Raw genomic sequence first — 16,953 nt, 5'->3', positions numbered from 1 at the left:
AGCTACTAACAATCCAGTTTACAAAGGGTAACTGGGTCTGCTGAGAATATCCCTTTTTGGTTTTTGGAAGACCTTCCTAAGCCACCTGGACATGGCTCTGGGCACCCTGCTCTGGGTACCCCTGCAGTAGCAGGGATTGGGCCAGGTAGCCCCCAGAGGTCCATTCTCATTTCAGCCATCCTGTGATTCTGTGAATGAAGGGGTAATTCTTTGGGTAAAGAAGCACTGGAGCAACGCAGCCACAGAATTACTCCACTAATTACCAAGTGGTGCTGAGCTGTCCTTGTTCTTGAGCATTTTCTACAGGATGTTTGCTCACAGGGATGGCACATGTTTGTGCTATTAACGAGCTGGATAGACAATGCTGAAGTAAAGCAAACAGAGAGAGAGCTCTGTTAATGACATAAGTAAGTTTGCTTTGTAACTCTTTTTATTTTGAACTACTCTGTGTTTAAGTACTCCAGGCTCATTACCTGACACGCTCCAGCACTTCTACCAGTATCTGTAGAATTACTGCTTTCCTGCAAGCAAGTGCTGCTTTAGTTAAGTACCAAAAGGTAAAGGTATGACATTTCCAGCATCTCATCAATGGTGAGAAAAGGATCTGCCCAGAAGAGAAACGAAAACAGAACACTGCGGAAAGTGAAATGATACCACTTGTCATCCCACTGTTGTAAAACTTCTCTTTTAAATGAAAACAAGGTTCCATAGCAGGCTACAGTACACTGTCTTTTCCTTTCTGGACAGTGGGTGAGGGTGTGAACAGGGACAGCCTGAAGGGCCATTCCTTTGAATGGGAAATAGGCAAAGAACATTTAGTCAGATACCAGTCTAGCTTTGTTAACTTCTTAATCCTCACGGAAGATAGAGGAGTCTAACCTTCAAACACAACGGCATCTTTTAGGGTATTGTCTGTGTTTGAAGGTTTACAGATCCCTTTAGGAAGCATTTGACATTGTATTTCTGCTCAGAATGCCATAGCATGCTCTTAAATGTATTTCAATCATTAGCAGTGGGGTTAAGTCACATGGGAAATAAGGTCTCTCAGCCCACTTGAGAAGTGCTGCTCCTTCTTGTCTCCAAACTCTGATTTTTAGTTCCCACTTTCCTTTTAAAAATGTGAGATCATTGGGATAAAACAATACTGCTGCTAGACGAAACTGGAATTACTTTCTGCCTCTATACTCCCACTCTTCCACATTTCTGCTCTGTGAATGTTTTACTTTCCAAGTTCAGTTCCGTCAGCATTTGCTTTATGTTTTCATCCCTGCCTTTTGCAATGAGCACTTCTATGGTGATACTCAGAAAAACTAGCTCAACGTAGTGACCCTAAGTAGGTTTTCAGTTAAGAGCACAAGATCTTGAACACTACTGAGCTTATGCCATGAACTTTAGTATCTTTCAATAGCTGCATTTTCAGAAATGCAGGAACAAATGAAGGGGAAGCTTGGATTCAGCTCTGTGCTATATTATTTTGGGGTCCTTGCATGCTTCAGGACAGGGATCATAGTTAGGATCCAACTGGATTCCCCCTGCGGTGCTGATCAACTTAATTTCTTTGCTTGTAGCTGAGCTCAGCTTCTGAATGTGCTCTGGACTGCTCACCAGATGGGTGCCAGAGAGCAGAGGGTTGACTGCTGGGACGTGGCCAAATCCTGCCAGCTGCTGGGTCCTATTGCTGGGATTCAGATGCATCCTGCTGGGTGCCACCCATTTTGAAGGTTCCCCTTAAAGAGGAAGAATGTGGTGTCTTATAGTATTGGGGTTCTTTGCCATGTGGAAGGAACAGAGGGTTTTTGTGCAATCAGATACCACCTAATCTAATCCAGAGCCTGTTAGGGCCTGAGTTTGCAGTCTTTGCTCATACAAAATTTCCTCTCATCTGCCAGCCACGCTGAGATCTTAACAGCTCGGAGCTTTGTTTCTTTCAGGTGCTCTGAAATTGCATAAAACTCCATGAGCAGCTCTCACTAGCAGCGGGTGCAACACGAATAAAGGGGGCAGGAGCAGTTGTTAAAAGAAAGATTCCTCTGGTGAGAAAGGTCTCTGAAAGCCTCTGTTTATCACAGAAGTTCTCTTGTGAAACATGAAGCTCTATTACTGCCTCAGTTCCCATCCATCCTCCCACCTCATCCACTAATGCTGTACACCAGATAATATTATCATTAACCACAAACTCTTGTTTAGGATAACCAGAAAACATTAAGAAGATGAGCAACTGGAGTGGTATTTTTAATACATATATCTGCATTTACATATATATTGTACTGTATTTGTTATTTTCTAAAGTTCTTGGTATTACGTTCTTTGCTGCTGGGTATTATTTATTCCAGCAAAAAACACTGACAAGATGCTTCTTCTTTCTTGAATTTTTTTTGCAATTCTGAGTGTATAATTCATAGGCAGATCTGATGCCTTCATTCTGCACATGCTGGGGACATTCTCCTCCAGATGTTACTGCAGTTTGCCTTTCCTTTTGCTGGCTAAGTGTTGCAATTTCTGATGGTTATGGTTCATCATACAGATACAGTCTATGTGTCCACTCAACTTACTATTAGGGCTTATCTCTAGATATTACATGGATTTTTACAGGTAACATACCCATCTTTAAGAAATTACATATAACTCATTAAATGCTTAACAGTTTACCATCAAAATTTCTTGTGAAAAGTCATCTGCTTGAGATCTACCATACCCCAGAAGTTAATTGTTGTTGTTTATTCTGTTATACAGCCAGCAAGATTAGCACAGCTTGGTCAAGAAGCAAACACAGAAATCCATCTTTGACTGCTACTACTTAGTAATAGTATCAGCAATCATGCAAAGCAGGAGATCATAAAATACTCATTTTCATTTTTCTCCACCTTCCCTTCAGTACATCATGCAGAGTGTCAGGCATGAATGAATAACATCTAGGATTTGCTCTTTGAAGTAAATATTACTCCTGTATGTGGAGATCAAAATGGACCTCAAGTTGTTAAATAACTTTCCCAGGAATGCATCAGAGCAGAAGAAACCAGGAAAAAATAATAATAAAAACAACAGAAAAACCAACACTTATTTTTTTGGCCTTGGATTTTGAATCAGCAAGATCAAGTTTGATTGGAACGAGTCATTTATTTTAAAGCCAGAAAGAAATAGTTGGAGGCATTTGAGATAAAAGAAACTGTTATTTTCTTTTCTCTTAGCAGTTGAAATGTTGGCACAATTTCTCTCCAACAAACCAGAAACACTTGCTAGATATTAATATCACACCTTCTATTTAGATGGTTCGACAACAAAACCTGCTGATACAGATGCATATTTCAACATATCTCACTCAGATTATTTACCCAGAAAACTGCAGGTATGTTGTTCAGAGTGATCGTATCAACCTGGTATTAATACATATATGTCAGGAATACAAAAATACCCCACTGCATTTAGGTACTTTTTGCCCCAAGCATGAAATGCATCAGGACAAGAGCCAGGCTGGGAGATCAGAGAGATAAGACAGAGAGGAGGACACACAGAAGACAGAAGAAAAGCAGGATGAAAAGATGCAGGAGAAAAGGAATGGATAAGAAGCCAGGGGAGAAAGAAAGGCAAGGTACGAAGGCATGCAGTGAGAGGTTGGGAGGTTCGAGGAGAGGGTTGAGGAGACCTTACCTTGTAGGTGCAGCAGACACACTGCCATGCTGGTGATGCCCCGCTGTCCCCAGCCCCAGTGTGTGCGACCCAGACATGCAGGTGGTGTCTTCAGGGCACACATCACTGTGAAACTACTTCTTCAAAATCTAGAACCACAGACTTGAGACTGAAGGAAACAGCTGTGTGCCAGGGAGCTGAGGGGCCTCTTTTGGGCTGAGGGATGTTACCAGTGGTGGTAAGGGCTCTGCCCTGGTGGCATCTGGCTTTCTTCCAGACAGGGGAAGCAGCTGCCCAACCTGGGGACTTGTGTCAAGAGTGAGAGTGTGGCGGTGGCCAGGATCTGTGCTTACCCCACAGGGAAGAGAGAACTAGCGCTGCCTGCAGGAAGGCTCAAAGTGAGCTCCAGATGCTCTGAGGCTGCTTCGCAGATGACTTGTTCAGGGGATCAAAAATAAAGGCCTCTGGGGTCACACACAGACACAGGCCTCCAGGGGTACAGCCATCAGTGGCTGCTGGTCCCTACTCTGCTTCACCCAGTGTGCAGCTCTTCAGCATCTGCCTTCTTGTTGCTTATTGTTGGTTGGCATGCAGAAGTCCCCTACAGCAGGAGTTCCTCTTCACTGGATTGTTACTGGACCTGTCCCTCCAAAGGGGCAGTCAGGCTCTGGGCTGCCACATTCATATATTGTGTCCCTTAGAAAGTGGATCCATTTTTATGGGCTAAACTGTTGCATTGCCTTCAGCTTGCTACACCCGCTGAGGTAGTACTTTTACTTGCTAGAAACTAAAAAGTCATTCTGCAGTGTTACGGGAACTGGAAATAAACAATCCTTGCCCAGAAGGCTTGCATGTAAGAAAATAAACTTGATGTCAATAAAGCATTCTTAGAAACCTGCCAGAGATTACATCTTGAATGGATTTGGTTGGTATTGGAAAGTACTTCTTTGGTATTAGGAAGATTAAATAAAAATGTATATGGACCAGAGCTAGACAGGTATATTGCACGTAAAAGAAATCATAGAAAAAAATCCCACAGATAATTGCAGAAGTGGAGGAAAAGTCACTGAGGCTAGCACTATTAATGGAGTTTTGGACATGGCCTCTTACAAAACTGCCTTAGAAATACAGACTGAGTATTCAACCACCTGCACAGCAAAGAAGTGTTTCCTGATGGTTAGGATGACCTCCTGTGTTTCACTGGGCACAACAGAAAAGAGCCCGACTCAATCTTCATTGCTTTCCCCCATCAGATATTGGTACACATTGATGAGATCCCCACTGAGCTCTTCATTCTCCAGGCCAAACAATTCCAGCCTTTTCACTCCTATCTCATCTGCCAAATATCCCAAACTCATGCATCACCCCCCATGCAATGCGAATCAACTCCAAGACCTTTCACTGAACACGCTCCAGTAGGTCCATGTCACTTCTGTTTTTTACATTCCTTTCAATAGCACATCTACATACAGCTTTTGTCTTAAGAAACTGGCTTGCAGACAGTTTGTTCTTCCGAAACAACTAGAAATCTGCCCTAGTCCTTTACTGCTAGTGCTCAGTTGGGTGGCAAGATGACGACCTGACTGAACACCTCCATGTGTGCCAAGAGTGGGTGCCTATCCATTATAATGAAATTTGCAAGTGGGGAAAGAGCTTCATTTTCTCTTACGTATTCACTGGATGCTACTGAGATTCCATTAAATATAGTTGTCTTTTTGTGGTTTAGATGCAAACTGGAATAACTTTCTTAATCGGAAAGCATCACAGTCTTCAAAGAAGAGCAACAGAATTGGTGAAGGATTTGGAACACAAATCTTACGGGAAATGGCTAAGGGAACTGGGATTGTTTAGTCTGGTTGAAAAGGAGGCTCAGGGGAGATCTTATCACTCCCTACAACTGCCTGACTGAAGGTTGTAGCAAAGTGGGGGTCGGCCTATTCACCCAGGTGACAGCAATAGGACAAGATGAAATGGCCCCGAATTGTGCCATTGGGGGCTCAGGTTGGATGTTAGGAAACATTTCTTCTCAGAATGAGTGGTGAGGCATTGGGATATGCTGCCCAGGGAGGTGGTGGAGTCACCATCTCTGGAGGTTTGTAATGTGTAGATGTGGCACAGAGGGATGTGGATTAGTGGGCATGGTTGGGATGGGTTGATGGTTGGACTGGATGACCTCAGTGATCTTCTCCAACCTTAATGATTCTGTGATTCTATGATTAAGTATCAGAAGCTGTTGCTGGTGATACAGTTGCTCTGATATCAGAAGTCTCAAAATGTTTGTGTTGTTTTCAGTTTAAAAGCTTCTGTGGAAGATGTCAGCAACTAGCACAGGACAGTCCATATCTGCTGGATGTAGCCAAAATAAAAGTATAAAATCCATTGTATTTATTTAATTCTAAACACTTTGGACTGTGAGCAGGGGAAACTCAAAAAATGCCATATGCATGTAAATGACCACTAAGAATTTCTCTGAGTCAGCAGGTTTTTTCTTTGTCCCCTTGTAGCACAGTGGCTTCTGTTACCAAGGATTTTATCCATGTTATGTCACACTATGGCTGGCCTTCACTGCAACAGTTAGATAAAGCCAGCTCCAGTGGGAGTTGTCACAAGGTAGGAAACTCCCTTGCTAAACTGTAAGGCTGGATTACCAGCACTAAGCTGGTATGTTTTATCGCTCGTGCTAATATGAATTCTAGCCTAAGGCTAGACCTCCCCCCATACGTAACTGACATACATGTTAGCATACTACATTATTACTGTAGGTGTAAGAAGGAGCACTTCAGGGTCAGCTCCTGACTTGCTGCTTGATTTGAATTCAAAACTTAACTGAGTGAAATGTGAAATGAATGGGAATCTGGTGAGAAGCAAAATTAGGCTTCTTCTATGTACTGATGGTAAAACCAAGTACCACATTAGAGACCCATTGGAACTGCCATGGCGGCCTGGTTCATTCAGTCCAGCATCCCGACTGTCTATGAGTCAGCTGCAAACACTTCAAAGGAAGACCTAGAAAAATGAAGTAACGTTGTGGATTAATCCTCTCAAGAGTGGCAGTTTCCCTTAGAATTCAGACACCAGTTGCTTTATATCCCGAGCTATCAGGCTTAATTACTTAAAAACCAAACCAAAACAAAAACAACAAACCAACAACATAAAACAAAAAACGTATGCTAAATTCCTTTTAATATTACCATGGGCTCTGATTATACACACATTTTCATACATTTTGCTAACTTTCTTTCTTTCTTTTTTTGCCTAATGATATACCACGATAGACTTGAAAGGTTAAAGTCATATTATGCAAAACCATGTTTGAAAAACACGTCCTTTGATGTATTTCAGTAACATTAAGGAAGGGCAGTTTTTTAAGCAGAGATAATATCTCCTAATAGACTTACTCGTACTGTTGAAGAAAAAACACCCCAACAACAGTGCTCAGGCATTATTTTCCCCACTACTTGGTAGGTTTAACAAGATTCCTTCCAACAAAACCTGTCTTGCCCATGCCTTAAAGAAAACAAATAAATAAAAATCACAGCTACTATAACTCTATCACTCAAAAAGTATTGCCATTCATTTCTATTATCTAATGTCAGCCTGCGCTTCAGGATCTGTTTCCACATGGTTTACTAAACATGTTAATTTTGGGTCAACACAAAGAGAAACTGTCTCTCTCAATAGCAGGCAGAGCTTTCTCAACACAGTTTCTGATGCTAAGAGAGAGCTATTTGGCACATGCAACCTGATTTGGCTGGGGAAAAGAACTCTTGGCAGGGTTTTCCTTCCCAAGGATTTCCTTTTTAATATCTCCTCCCCCGTCCCCCTCCCCCCCCTCCCCAATCTATTTTTAATCTCATAATGTTTTGTTCTCTCTCTCATAAAAGCTCTGTCACTTGGCTGTGCCTGTATATGTGCATACAGGAGTATTTCCCCATTTCTGGGTCAAAAAGCACGCTGCAGTTTTAACTTGAAAACAAACTGGGACAAGGCCCAGGGGCATTTATCTGTTTTCCCTTTCTTTCTCCCTGGATATTGTGCAAAATAAATCTGGGTATGTGTCCGAGAGAGGAGCTGCAGTGTTCTCCATAGAGGTATCAGCTTCAATAGACAGGGGACTTGGCTTTGTGAAAATAATGGTAACATCATCACTACTCAGCAGGAGTGCCCAGTGGGCTGCACAAGTTGAAGTTCAAGGATACTGAATGGCTGACGGGACTCCTCACAGTCCTGGCTGGCCACTAGGAACAGGCAGTGGAAATAAAACTGGCTGGGAACACATGATTATGATGAATAAAAAGGTGTCAGGGTCCCAATGGCAACAGGTCAGTCTTCAGTCCCAGACCTTAACAGAAATGATAGGAAACGTGAGAGTTTGCCAGAGCCACAAAAAGAGGCTCATGCCATCTTCCACCTCTTTCCATTACCGGCCCTTTTGCCCCCCCGTCCCCTCAAACCAAACCAAACCAAAAAGACAAAGGTTGCTTCCAAACTGACTTGTTCAGTGGGAGTTTGATGATCACTACCATCAACACAGGTGGAGGAGTATCCAAAGCCCCATGGCATCATACCGTATGCCTCACTGCTATCTGTGCACCCCAGCTGGCAGGGTCATGTGCCACAGCCCACTTCACTATCTCAGCTCTTTCTGCATCCAGGGTGGTTGTTTCCAACCTGAACTACAGCATGGAGGCAGAAATAATGTATGTTGTGTGTGCACAAGCCCATTTGCATCCTCATTCCTAACCTGTATGTATGCAGTTGCAGACAAGTGCATGGATCAGCAGAAGAGCTGTGGGAAAGCAGATTCACAAGACTGAAAACACAGGTTAGAATACACTTCAGCAATGGGAGTGGCTACACAATTGAAGTCTTTGCTTGGACGGACTTATTTCACGTTCAACCAGTTCACCCAGAAAAGGTATTTCCCTATGTGTATCATGAAATCTCTTGTAAGATAACTTGATACCATTAAATCCACAGTACTAAAGCTCTGGATAAAAGATTCGCAGTGCTTGGGAAACCTCGGAGTGAAAGCTGAGATTTTTGTTCTCCCTCTATTAGCATTTTTCTGCTGCCCTCCCAGCCTTCTGACATGCATATATAACTAGTTCACTCAGTCTGATCTTTTAGAAGGGGATTAATGCACTGCCCAGGTGGAGTCACCGACCATGGGAGTGTTCAAGAAACGCTTGGATGTGGTGTTGAGGAATATGATTTAGCTGGGAAGTATTGGTAATGGTTGGACTAGATGATCTTCTAGGTCTTTTCCAACCTTGATAATTCTGTGATTTCTTTCCAGAGGACACCATACCTGGAAAAAGGGCTGATATTCAGACTGTTGATAACAGGACTTTTGCAGGTGCTGTTGGGTTCCTCTCATCTGCCACATGTGAGCACAGAATCACAGAATGACCCGGGTTGGAAGGGACCTCAAGGATCATGTAGTTCCAACCCCCCTGCCTGGCAGGGCCACCAAACATACACATTTACTAGATCAGGTTGCCCAGGGCCCCGTCCAACCTGGTCTTGAACAGCTCCAAGGACGGGGCATCCACAACCTCACTGGGCAGCCTGTTCCAGGGCCTAACCACTCTCCTAGTGAAGAACTTCCCCGTAACATCCAATCTAAATCTTCCCTCTTTTAACTTAAAACCATTTCCCCGTGTCCTGCTATTGTCAGCCCTTTTGAAGAGTTTACTCCCCTCCTGGCAGTAAGTTCCCTTCAGGTATTGAAAGGCTGCAATGAGGTCACCCCACAACCTTCTCTTCTCCAGGCTGAACAAACCCAACTCCCTCAGCCTGTCCTCATAGGGGAGGTGCTCCAGCCCCCTGATCATCTTCGTGGCCCTCCTCTGGACCCTTTCCAAAATCTCCATGTCTTTTTAGTACTGAGGGATCCACACCTGGACACAGTACTCCAGATGGGGCCTCACAAGAGCAGAGTAGAGAGGGACAATCACCTCCCTATCCCTGCTGACCACCCCTCTCCTGATGGAGCCCAGGATCCCATTTGCTTTCCGGGCTGCCAGAGCGCACTGCTGGCTCATGTTGAGTCTTTCGTCCATCAGGACCCCCAGGTCCTTCTCTGCCGAGCTGCTCTCAAGGACCACTCCTCCCAGCCTGTACAGGTGCCTGGGGTTCTTCTGGCCCAAGTGCAAAACCTTGCGCTTTGCTGTGTTGAACTTCTTGAACTTGAGCACCGGACCTTCTAACTCCCATTCTCCTCCATGACCCCATATGTTCCAAAGGCCTTTCCCACCTGAAAGCTCTCCCCATTCTGGGTGAATACACCAACGCGACCGAGGAAAACCGGAGAGCATCCCGAGGGGCTGCCCAGGTGACACAGCGGAGCCTCAAGGAGCTGCTGGGGGGCAAAACCACTTCTCAAAGGCGACACAGCCGGAAAGCTCGGTTGCTGTGAGGGGCAGGACGCACCGCGCTGATCCCGCTCAGGGCCGTGGGGCACCGAGCGCCCCGAGGCCGCCACAACCACCCGCTGCCCCCGCGCCCCGACCGGCGGCGGCAGTTCCCACAATACCCCGCTCCGGCGCAGGCGCGGCCGTGCAGCCGCTCAGGAAGAGGAAAATGGCATAAACAACCCGAGGCGCCGGGACCTCCGAGCGACGCCGCCGCCCCCCACCGCGGGGCCGCCCCAGCGGAGCGGAGTCGCCTCCCCCTCTTTTTTTTTTTTTTTTTTCCCCTCCCCCTCCAGCAGCCGGAGCCCCGGGGTGACGGCGGTCCCCGCGCCCCTTCCTCCTCCTCCCCGCCCCGTCCCTCCCTCCCTCCTTCCCCATGGTGCCGACCCCGGCGGCGGGGCGGCTGCCATGAACCCCAGCGGCCTGCCCTGCTCCTCGCCGTCGCCGGTGCTGGGGCCGCCGGCGGCGGGGGTCGGCGCGGCGGGGCTGGCGGGCGGCGGCGGCGGGGCGGGGGCCGGAGGAGGCGGAGGAGGAGGCGGCGGGGCCGTGAAGCTGAAGTTCTGCCGCTACTACGCCAAGGACAAGACCTGCTTCTACGGCGAGGAGTGCCAGTTCCTGCATGAGGAGCCCGGCGCCGCCCCCGCCGGACCGGGGCCCGCCGCTCCCCTCGGAGCGCTGCCCCTCGGCCTCCCCCCGGCCGCCGCCGCCGCCGCCGGGCCCGGATACCCGGTGCCTCACGGGGCCAGCCCGGGCCCGGCGGCGGCGGTGGTGGGGCCGAAGAAAGCCGAGCTGGGAGCGGGAGGCGGCGGAGGAGGCGGCGGCGGTGGCGGCGCGGGGCTGGATGGCCCGCGGCTGGCGAGTGAGTACGGGGAGGACGCGCTGTTGGTGCCGGGGAGGCGGTTACCGAGCGTGCCGTGCTGCTACCGGAAACAAATAACAACAGCCATGGTGGCTGGGCCGCTCCCCGGGCCGCCCCCGTGAGCTGCTCCATCCGAACCCTGCGGGGACGGGGCGGAGGGGTGGCTCGGAGGGGGGTCTGTGCGGCTGCGGCACCCCGCAGGGCCGGCTCAACTGAGAACGCCGCCCGCAGAGAGGGGAGGCGGTGCCCTGCCCGGCCAGCTGTTGGTAGGGGCAGCCTGGGTCGTGCCTCGTGCACACAACTCCGGCTGAGTCTGAAGTTGGAAGTTTAGAGCGTCCCCGTTGAAATATTATTCCGCACACATTAAAAAAAATAACGCCTGTGGTTTTGTAAATGATGGTTCCGTAGCCATACGTGTGCACGGTGGCTGCAGGAACCGGCTCGGTTTGTGCTCAGCACAGCCCCAGCTCCCTGCGAAGTGTCATGTCTCTTTGCGTGGCTGCGTTATTGATCTGTCATAAAGCTGGTATTTGTTTACGTTAAGTGACTCAGTGTTCACATCCAGGCGCTTCTTTTTATTTATTTATTTATTTATTTATTTGAAAAGCAGATGTAACCATGTTGAACTTCCTTCCTGCCTAGAGCTCTCAGCGTTTGATACATGTGTCAGGAGCCCAGGTGGTGAGCTCATGCCATTGAGAACCCTCTGTGCTCGGGAGAGCTGGGCAGTGCCTTGTCTTAACACAGTGTAGCTGTGTCCGCTCTTTCAGGAGGACCCTGAAACATAGAATTGCTCAGTGCTTTCTATTAAAAGATACCATCTCTAGTCGTTGATCGTTCTATCAAACTTCAGTTGTTTGAACTGAAGTCTGTTGCTTTTCTAATATACGAGCGGATGGGAAAGATTCACTGGTGGTTCTGTCTCTGTTTCTCTTTTGAATGGAATTAGGTGTGGAGTACACTTTTAAAAATGATTTCTTTTTATGTAGATTAAAATCTAAGCTAGTGATTTCAAGCTTGGGGAGAGGATGCAGAGCTGACACAGGGATTAAAGCTTCCATATGAAGGATATTCATTATTTGTTCGCGTACAGAAGAACTCTACAATTTAAGCCCTAAATCTAAGAAGAGAAATAGAACTTGTGTGCTCAGTGATTGATGTTGCTGAGTAGTTAAATTGTTTGGAAATCATGCTTGGATTGAATATGTTTCAGCCCATCAGAGGTTTAAGGCTCTGTAGAGCTGTCTGCAGTTGCTGCTGACGTGAGTGCAGCGAGAATGGACCCCTCCAACGTTATCAGCAATTCCATGCTGGGGGAGCCTCCTCACATGAAGTTACAGGAGGCAAAAGTTTGAGCTGGTAGATGGATGTCTTGTATGAAGTGGTCTGGCTGGGGTAAGAGCAAGGGAATCAAGGAGGGAGAGAGCAATGAAAGGTGAAGAACCATGGAGTGGGCCCAGTCTTGCCTCTGGGCTTTTTGGCTTGATTTCATGAGGATATTTGTTCAAAATCTGGAGTTGATCTGTATAGGTCCTGAAAGCTAATGTCTAAAATTCTTACCTTGTCAATGTCTTGCTGTGTCACCAGTATGATTTCCAAGTGGATGGAATGAAAGCTGTTTTAGAAACGGATGTGAAAAGCAGTATACAAAGTTTCATTTAACCCTGAAGTTCTGAAGTGGAGAATATGAAATTAGAAAGTGCCCTAAGGTAGCCTGCCTATATGGTCCCGTTGTCCATCTTCCCTAATGCAGAAGCATTGTGGCAGTCTCTAGTAACATATGTGTGTGTGCTGACTTCTTTCTTTCTTACTGGACCCCAGCCTCATTCAGTGCATGGAGCAGATAATGCTCATTGAGTAATTAACTGCGTAGTCCTATTTATTATTAAAAGTGGGTCAGTGCCTCATTCTACCATGCGTGTTACTCTAATCCTGCTTTGAGTACAGGATTATTAATTTACTTATAGGTTTTTCTGTGGTAATCATGAGGGTTCCCCAAGTACTGACTTATTTTCACAACATAGGTGATGGGGACATTGAGTGATAAGGAGAGCAGTGAGAAGATGAGAAATATTTCAGTACCAGGCTATCGAGTGAAACAAGCAGGTGACGTGCTCAGAGCTAACCAACAGATATTTCTTCACACAACGTGTGGTTAAACTGTTCTATGCCAGAGATGTTTTAGATACTGACATCTGACAGGAGGTCAGAAAGTCATCGGATACTATTGGAAGGAAGCTCTGTTTGAAGTTATTAAATTCAACAACACAAAATTCATTTCTGAGTCAAACTCATCATCCTCACCCCTATGTTTAGAGCCTTGTGGGAAACTTTGCCTTATCCATGCCTCAAGCTTGTGCTCTCATCTGCTCAGTCACTGCTGTCCAGCCTCAGTGCTGAGTTGGTGGGCTCAGTGTGCATTTAGCCTGACTACTTTGGCTTCTTCTGTTCTTGGGGAGCAAGAGTACCAGTGCTATTAAACTCCATCCACTTTCAGAAGGTGGCATCCGCAGCCCCACAGCATTTGGAGTACAAAGCCATGACAGATATTCAGAGCACTGTGATTGCTCAGTCTTCCATGTGAGGTGTGCAGTTGGTCAGCTGTGAAATAAGAAGCAGAGCTTGTGATTACCTGCCTGGAGGTGTGTTGGTTTTGTTTGCTTGTTTTTTAAACAAAAACCTTTTCATGTAGGACTTTTATCGTAGATATAAAGGAACAAAAGAAGGTGTTGGAAAAAGGTTTCTTCAAGATTTGTTAGTGGCCAAGACCTGCATGCAGTGGTCTTTTAATGGACACAAGTACCAGGTGTCAGCCCAATTGGCAGGTGGAGCAGCAGTGGTGACTTGCCTGGGAAGACTGCAGAAGGAGCAGTGATGTGGGAATTAGTGTTTCTTAGTGTTTTGGGGGAAAGATACGACTGATAGGGTTTTAAGGTGCAGCTCAGGAAAGGGCAGATGAGATGCATGATAGTGTGAGAAACACTCATGTCTGCTCTCTGTTCTGTTTGAACCTTTACGAGCTCTGTAAGGAGCAGTTCAGCGCCTGCATTACTGCGTGCTGATGCTCGAGGGACTGTCTAAAGAAAAGTGTCGTTATGTTAAAATCCAGTTGTAAATTTTGCCATAAAACATAGGATAGGTGGTGGCTGCTGCCAGTGCTCCTGTTTACCTGGTGCTGAGCTCTGTGACAGCAGAGCCAGTGCTGCTGGCCTGGGGACTTGAGGAGCTGACCATGGACACAGTGCTGCTGCTGGCTCTTTCTTGGGCTTTCAAGCCTTATTCTGTACAAAAATCCTTCATCAAGGAAACCTGATTTTAAAACAGATCACTATTTCTATAATGTGCCTGATATACGTCCACCAACAGTGCCACTTCGCTTTTCTCCACAGAGAAAGTCTGGCAGTCCAGGCTTTGTTGTCTGCCCGTGAGAAGAGGGAAAGAAGGATGGAGGCTTGAGTTGTGTTGGGTTGACTTAATTGCCACTTTCTCACCCTGCAAGTTGTATGTTCTGAGGCTGGTGGTAGCCACAGTGGATACTGACTGCTGCTGTAGCAACCTTGTGCAGTCACTTGGCAGTTAGCTTGGTGAGAATTATGACTTAGGCTTGGTTATATCCATAAGGAGGCTAGGTTTGGGGTGGAAAGACAGATTTGTGTATATTCTTCTTTTTTTAATTATTTTTTTAAATGTGTGTAGGCCTTTACTAGTCCATTCTTCTTTAAACAAAATGAAATAGTGGACGTAGAAAAAATGGGAAGATAAGCCATTCAGGAAAATAGATATTAAAGGTAATCTGTTGGATTACGCTTCTTAACACAATGAAACAATAGTCAGGATTATTCTAAATATGGATTTTTATCATCATCTCTGGTAGTGTTTGAGTATTTGCAGCTTGTAGTATTAAGAAACCATCAGTTAGCTCAGACTTTAAAGGTAAATATGGTATGGTATGCAATAGACCAGCTTCTTTTCCCCTGGCTCTTCTTTGCTTGTGTACAGAAAGCAGCTACTGCAGTTGAAGCGCAGAGCTGAGAATTCCTTTTCCAGAGCTGTTTGTACTTCTTGTAAGTGATGCTATATTGGTTGTCATGTTACCTGAATTTTCTTATTAGAGTGATGCTTCATCTTCTGATTTTCCTGATGCCTTTTCCAGGAGCCGGTAGAGAATACAGTTTTGATGCTGTTTTACTCTCAGTGTTTATAAGATGTTGGAGATGATTCTGAGAATGGAATTTAGGATGGTTGGTAGCTGTTCATCTTAGCACATGAAACTTTCAGGGGAAAAAAAGCATGCTACTAATTAGGTTTGAAACTGATTTTTCTCTGTTTATATACTTGGAAGGTTTTCTTTACCGTGGGAGAAATAATTCCAGTCAAAATATTCCCCAGGAATTACAGATACTGTGGAGTACTGGTGATTATTTGTTTCTGGTAGTACCCACTGTGCGTTGGGTATCTGAGTACTTAACAGTTGTTACAGTTTCAATTGCTTTTTTATTTCAAAGTAAAAAATGAAAAGGAGTGTTCGTTGTGGGGGGGATAGTCACAGACCTTGTGGGAGTGAACTCAAAGCTCTTATGTACAGTAACAACTTGAGGTTTTGATGTTTTTTCTTAAGATACTGAGCATCCCCACTTAGTTTCTGTCCAGCTGTTACTAGATAACTGATTTTTTGTAGGTGTCACTGTAGGAGTGGGCCTGCAGGAAGGATTTGAATGCACAGAAAATAGTGACCTTGGGGACCAGCTCAGAAAGAGTTCCCTGTGTAAGGAACCACCTAGAAGCAAATTTAGACTCCTGCGGGAAAAGTGGACAAATGGTAAGTGAGGTTGGGGTGAGAAACATAGGGAGGAGCAGCTCTGCAGGACCTTGAGGTCCAAGAAATCTCTTGGGCAGCTGTTGGAAAGGGGGTCAGTGGAGGGATTTAGGTAGTAAGCTGATGTGGCTGATGTTCTCCTTATCTGTTGTTTTCTAGTAATGATGTAGTACGTTACTCTGCCAGAAAAATGGTGTAGTGAATCCCTGTGTATTGAAGCTGAGTTGGTTTAGATCGTGCTCTGTGCTTGTATGTGTTCCATCAGTCTCTTGGAAGTTAAGTTCTGATGATGTGATTGTTTTGTCTGATCTTCAAAGATAATTGTGTGTTTAGGTCTGATTTGTAGTGTTTTATTTGCTTCCTTGTGACCTTTTACTCTTTTCTTTGAGAACTGAGATACAGAAACAATTCAAACACAGAAGTCCTAGTAAATACGTGCACTGTAGAAGTTGTAGTCAGACCGGTTACAAGACATGAAACTCCTGTCATTCATGGGTAGGTGCTCTCAGCTCTAGTGCTGATGAAATGGGCAGGAAGATCTTTCTTTTTTGTCATCTCTTTCCCACTCCTGTTGAAAATAACCAAGGCAGAACTTCAGAACATCTGCATCCATTTCATATAGATGTTTTTTATATTAGGAAGCTCAATTTTAGGTACCAGGAGGGTGTTAAAATTCAACTTATATTTTGAATAAATAAATAAATAGTGATCTATTGAACAACTTGATGCAATACATCAAGAATAGGGAGAGCTATTAAAGAATGTTTGTTTGAAAGCTTTGATATGAAATGGTTACATTAGCTTGAATTGCTTCTCCCGATAACAGAGTGCTTCTGATGGCTCTTTTTCAGAAGTATCATTTTGGGTTTATGTTATCACTGTGCTTTTGGACTTAGTCCATGAAGGAAAGTCCTGTTTTTCTAGGTGCAGTACAAAGACTGTCATGGAGCGAAAGGATGGTGCCTTTCTCAGGCTTTTTCAGATGCTTCTATGATAAGATAAAGATTTCTTTATTTATTTTTAAAGACAACCCAGCCATTTAATTTTATGGTGAAGATTGCTGTTTTCCTTTGCTTACCCAAGAGTATCTCGTCACTTAGTGGGAGTGTTTGTAAATACAGCAGCGTTTCCCAAACTGTTTTGCTTCCTGTCTGTCTTTCAGCCAGGTTGGTTCGTTTGCACTGTCTGCCCTCTGACCACACTTTCATTTACAGCAGCATAACCCAGTGGTGTGC

The 16,953-nt window shown here is 45.4% G+C and overlaps 2 protein-coding genes across 14 annotated transcripts in view; one reads left to right on the top strand and one right to left on the bottom strand.

The window, feature by feature from the left end:
- FLT3 (fms related receptor tyrosine kinase 3) overlaps positions 1–5,718 on the bottom strand; it is a 30,818-nt gene extending 25,100 nt beyond the window's left edge. For 3 of the 6 annotated variants that reach the window (XM_015852058.2, XM_015852063.2, XM_015852064.1), the window contains exon 1: positions 3,649–5,718. In XM_015852058.2, the coding sequence (XP_015707544.1) occupies positions 3,649–3,751 (103 nt within the window). In that variant the 5' untranslated portion in view covers positions 3,752–5,718. Of the gene's footprint in view, positions 1–263 lie in introns of all 6 variants that reach the window. The other 3 variants (XM_015852060.2, XM_032442149.1, XM_015852061.2) reach the window with 3 other exon arrangements.
- Positions 5,719–10,387: 4,669 nt separating this feature from the next.
- PAN3 (poly(A) specific ribonuclease subunit PAN3) overlaps positions 10,388–16,953 on the top strand; it is a 71,045-nt gene continuing 64,479 nt past the window's right edge. For all 8 annotated transcript variants that reach the window (XR_004305969.1, XR_001552735.2, XM_015852068.2 and 5 more), the window contains exon 1: positions 10,388–10,902. Coding sequence is in view for 6 of the 8 variants with exons in the window: in XM_015852068.2 (XP_015707554.1) it covers positions 10,452–10,902 (451 nt within the window). In the remaining 2 variants the exon portion in view is untranslated. The remainder of the gene's footprint in view (positions 10,903–16,953) is intronic.

This window comes from Coturnix japonica, chromosome 1, assembly GCF_001577835.2.
Source record: "Coturnix japonica isolate 7356 chromosome 1, Coturnix japonica 2.1, whole genome shotgun sequence".
NCBI lineage: Eukaryota > Metazoa > Chordata > Aves > Galliformes > Phasianidae > Coturnix > Coturnix japonica.
Note: the sequence above shows the minus strand (reverse complement) of the source record. Positions and strands in the feature narration are given on the sequence as shown.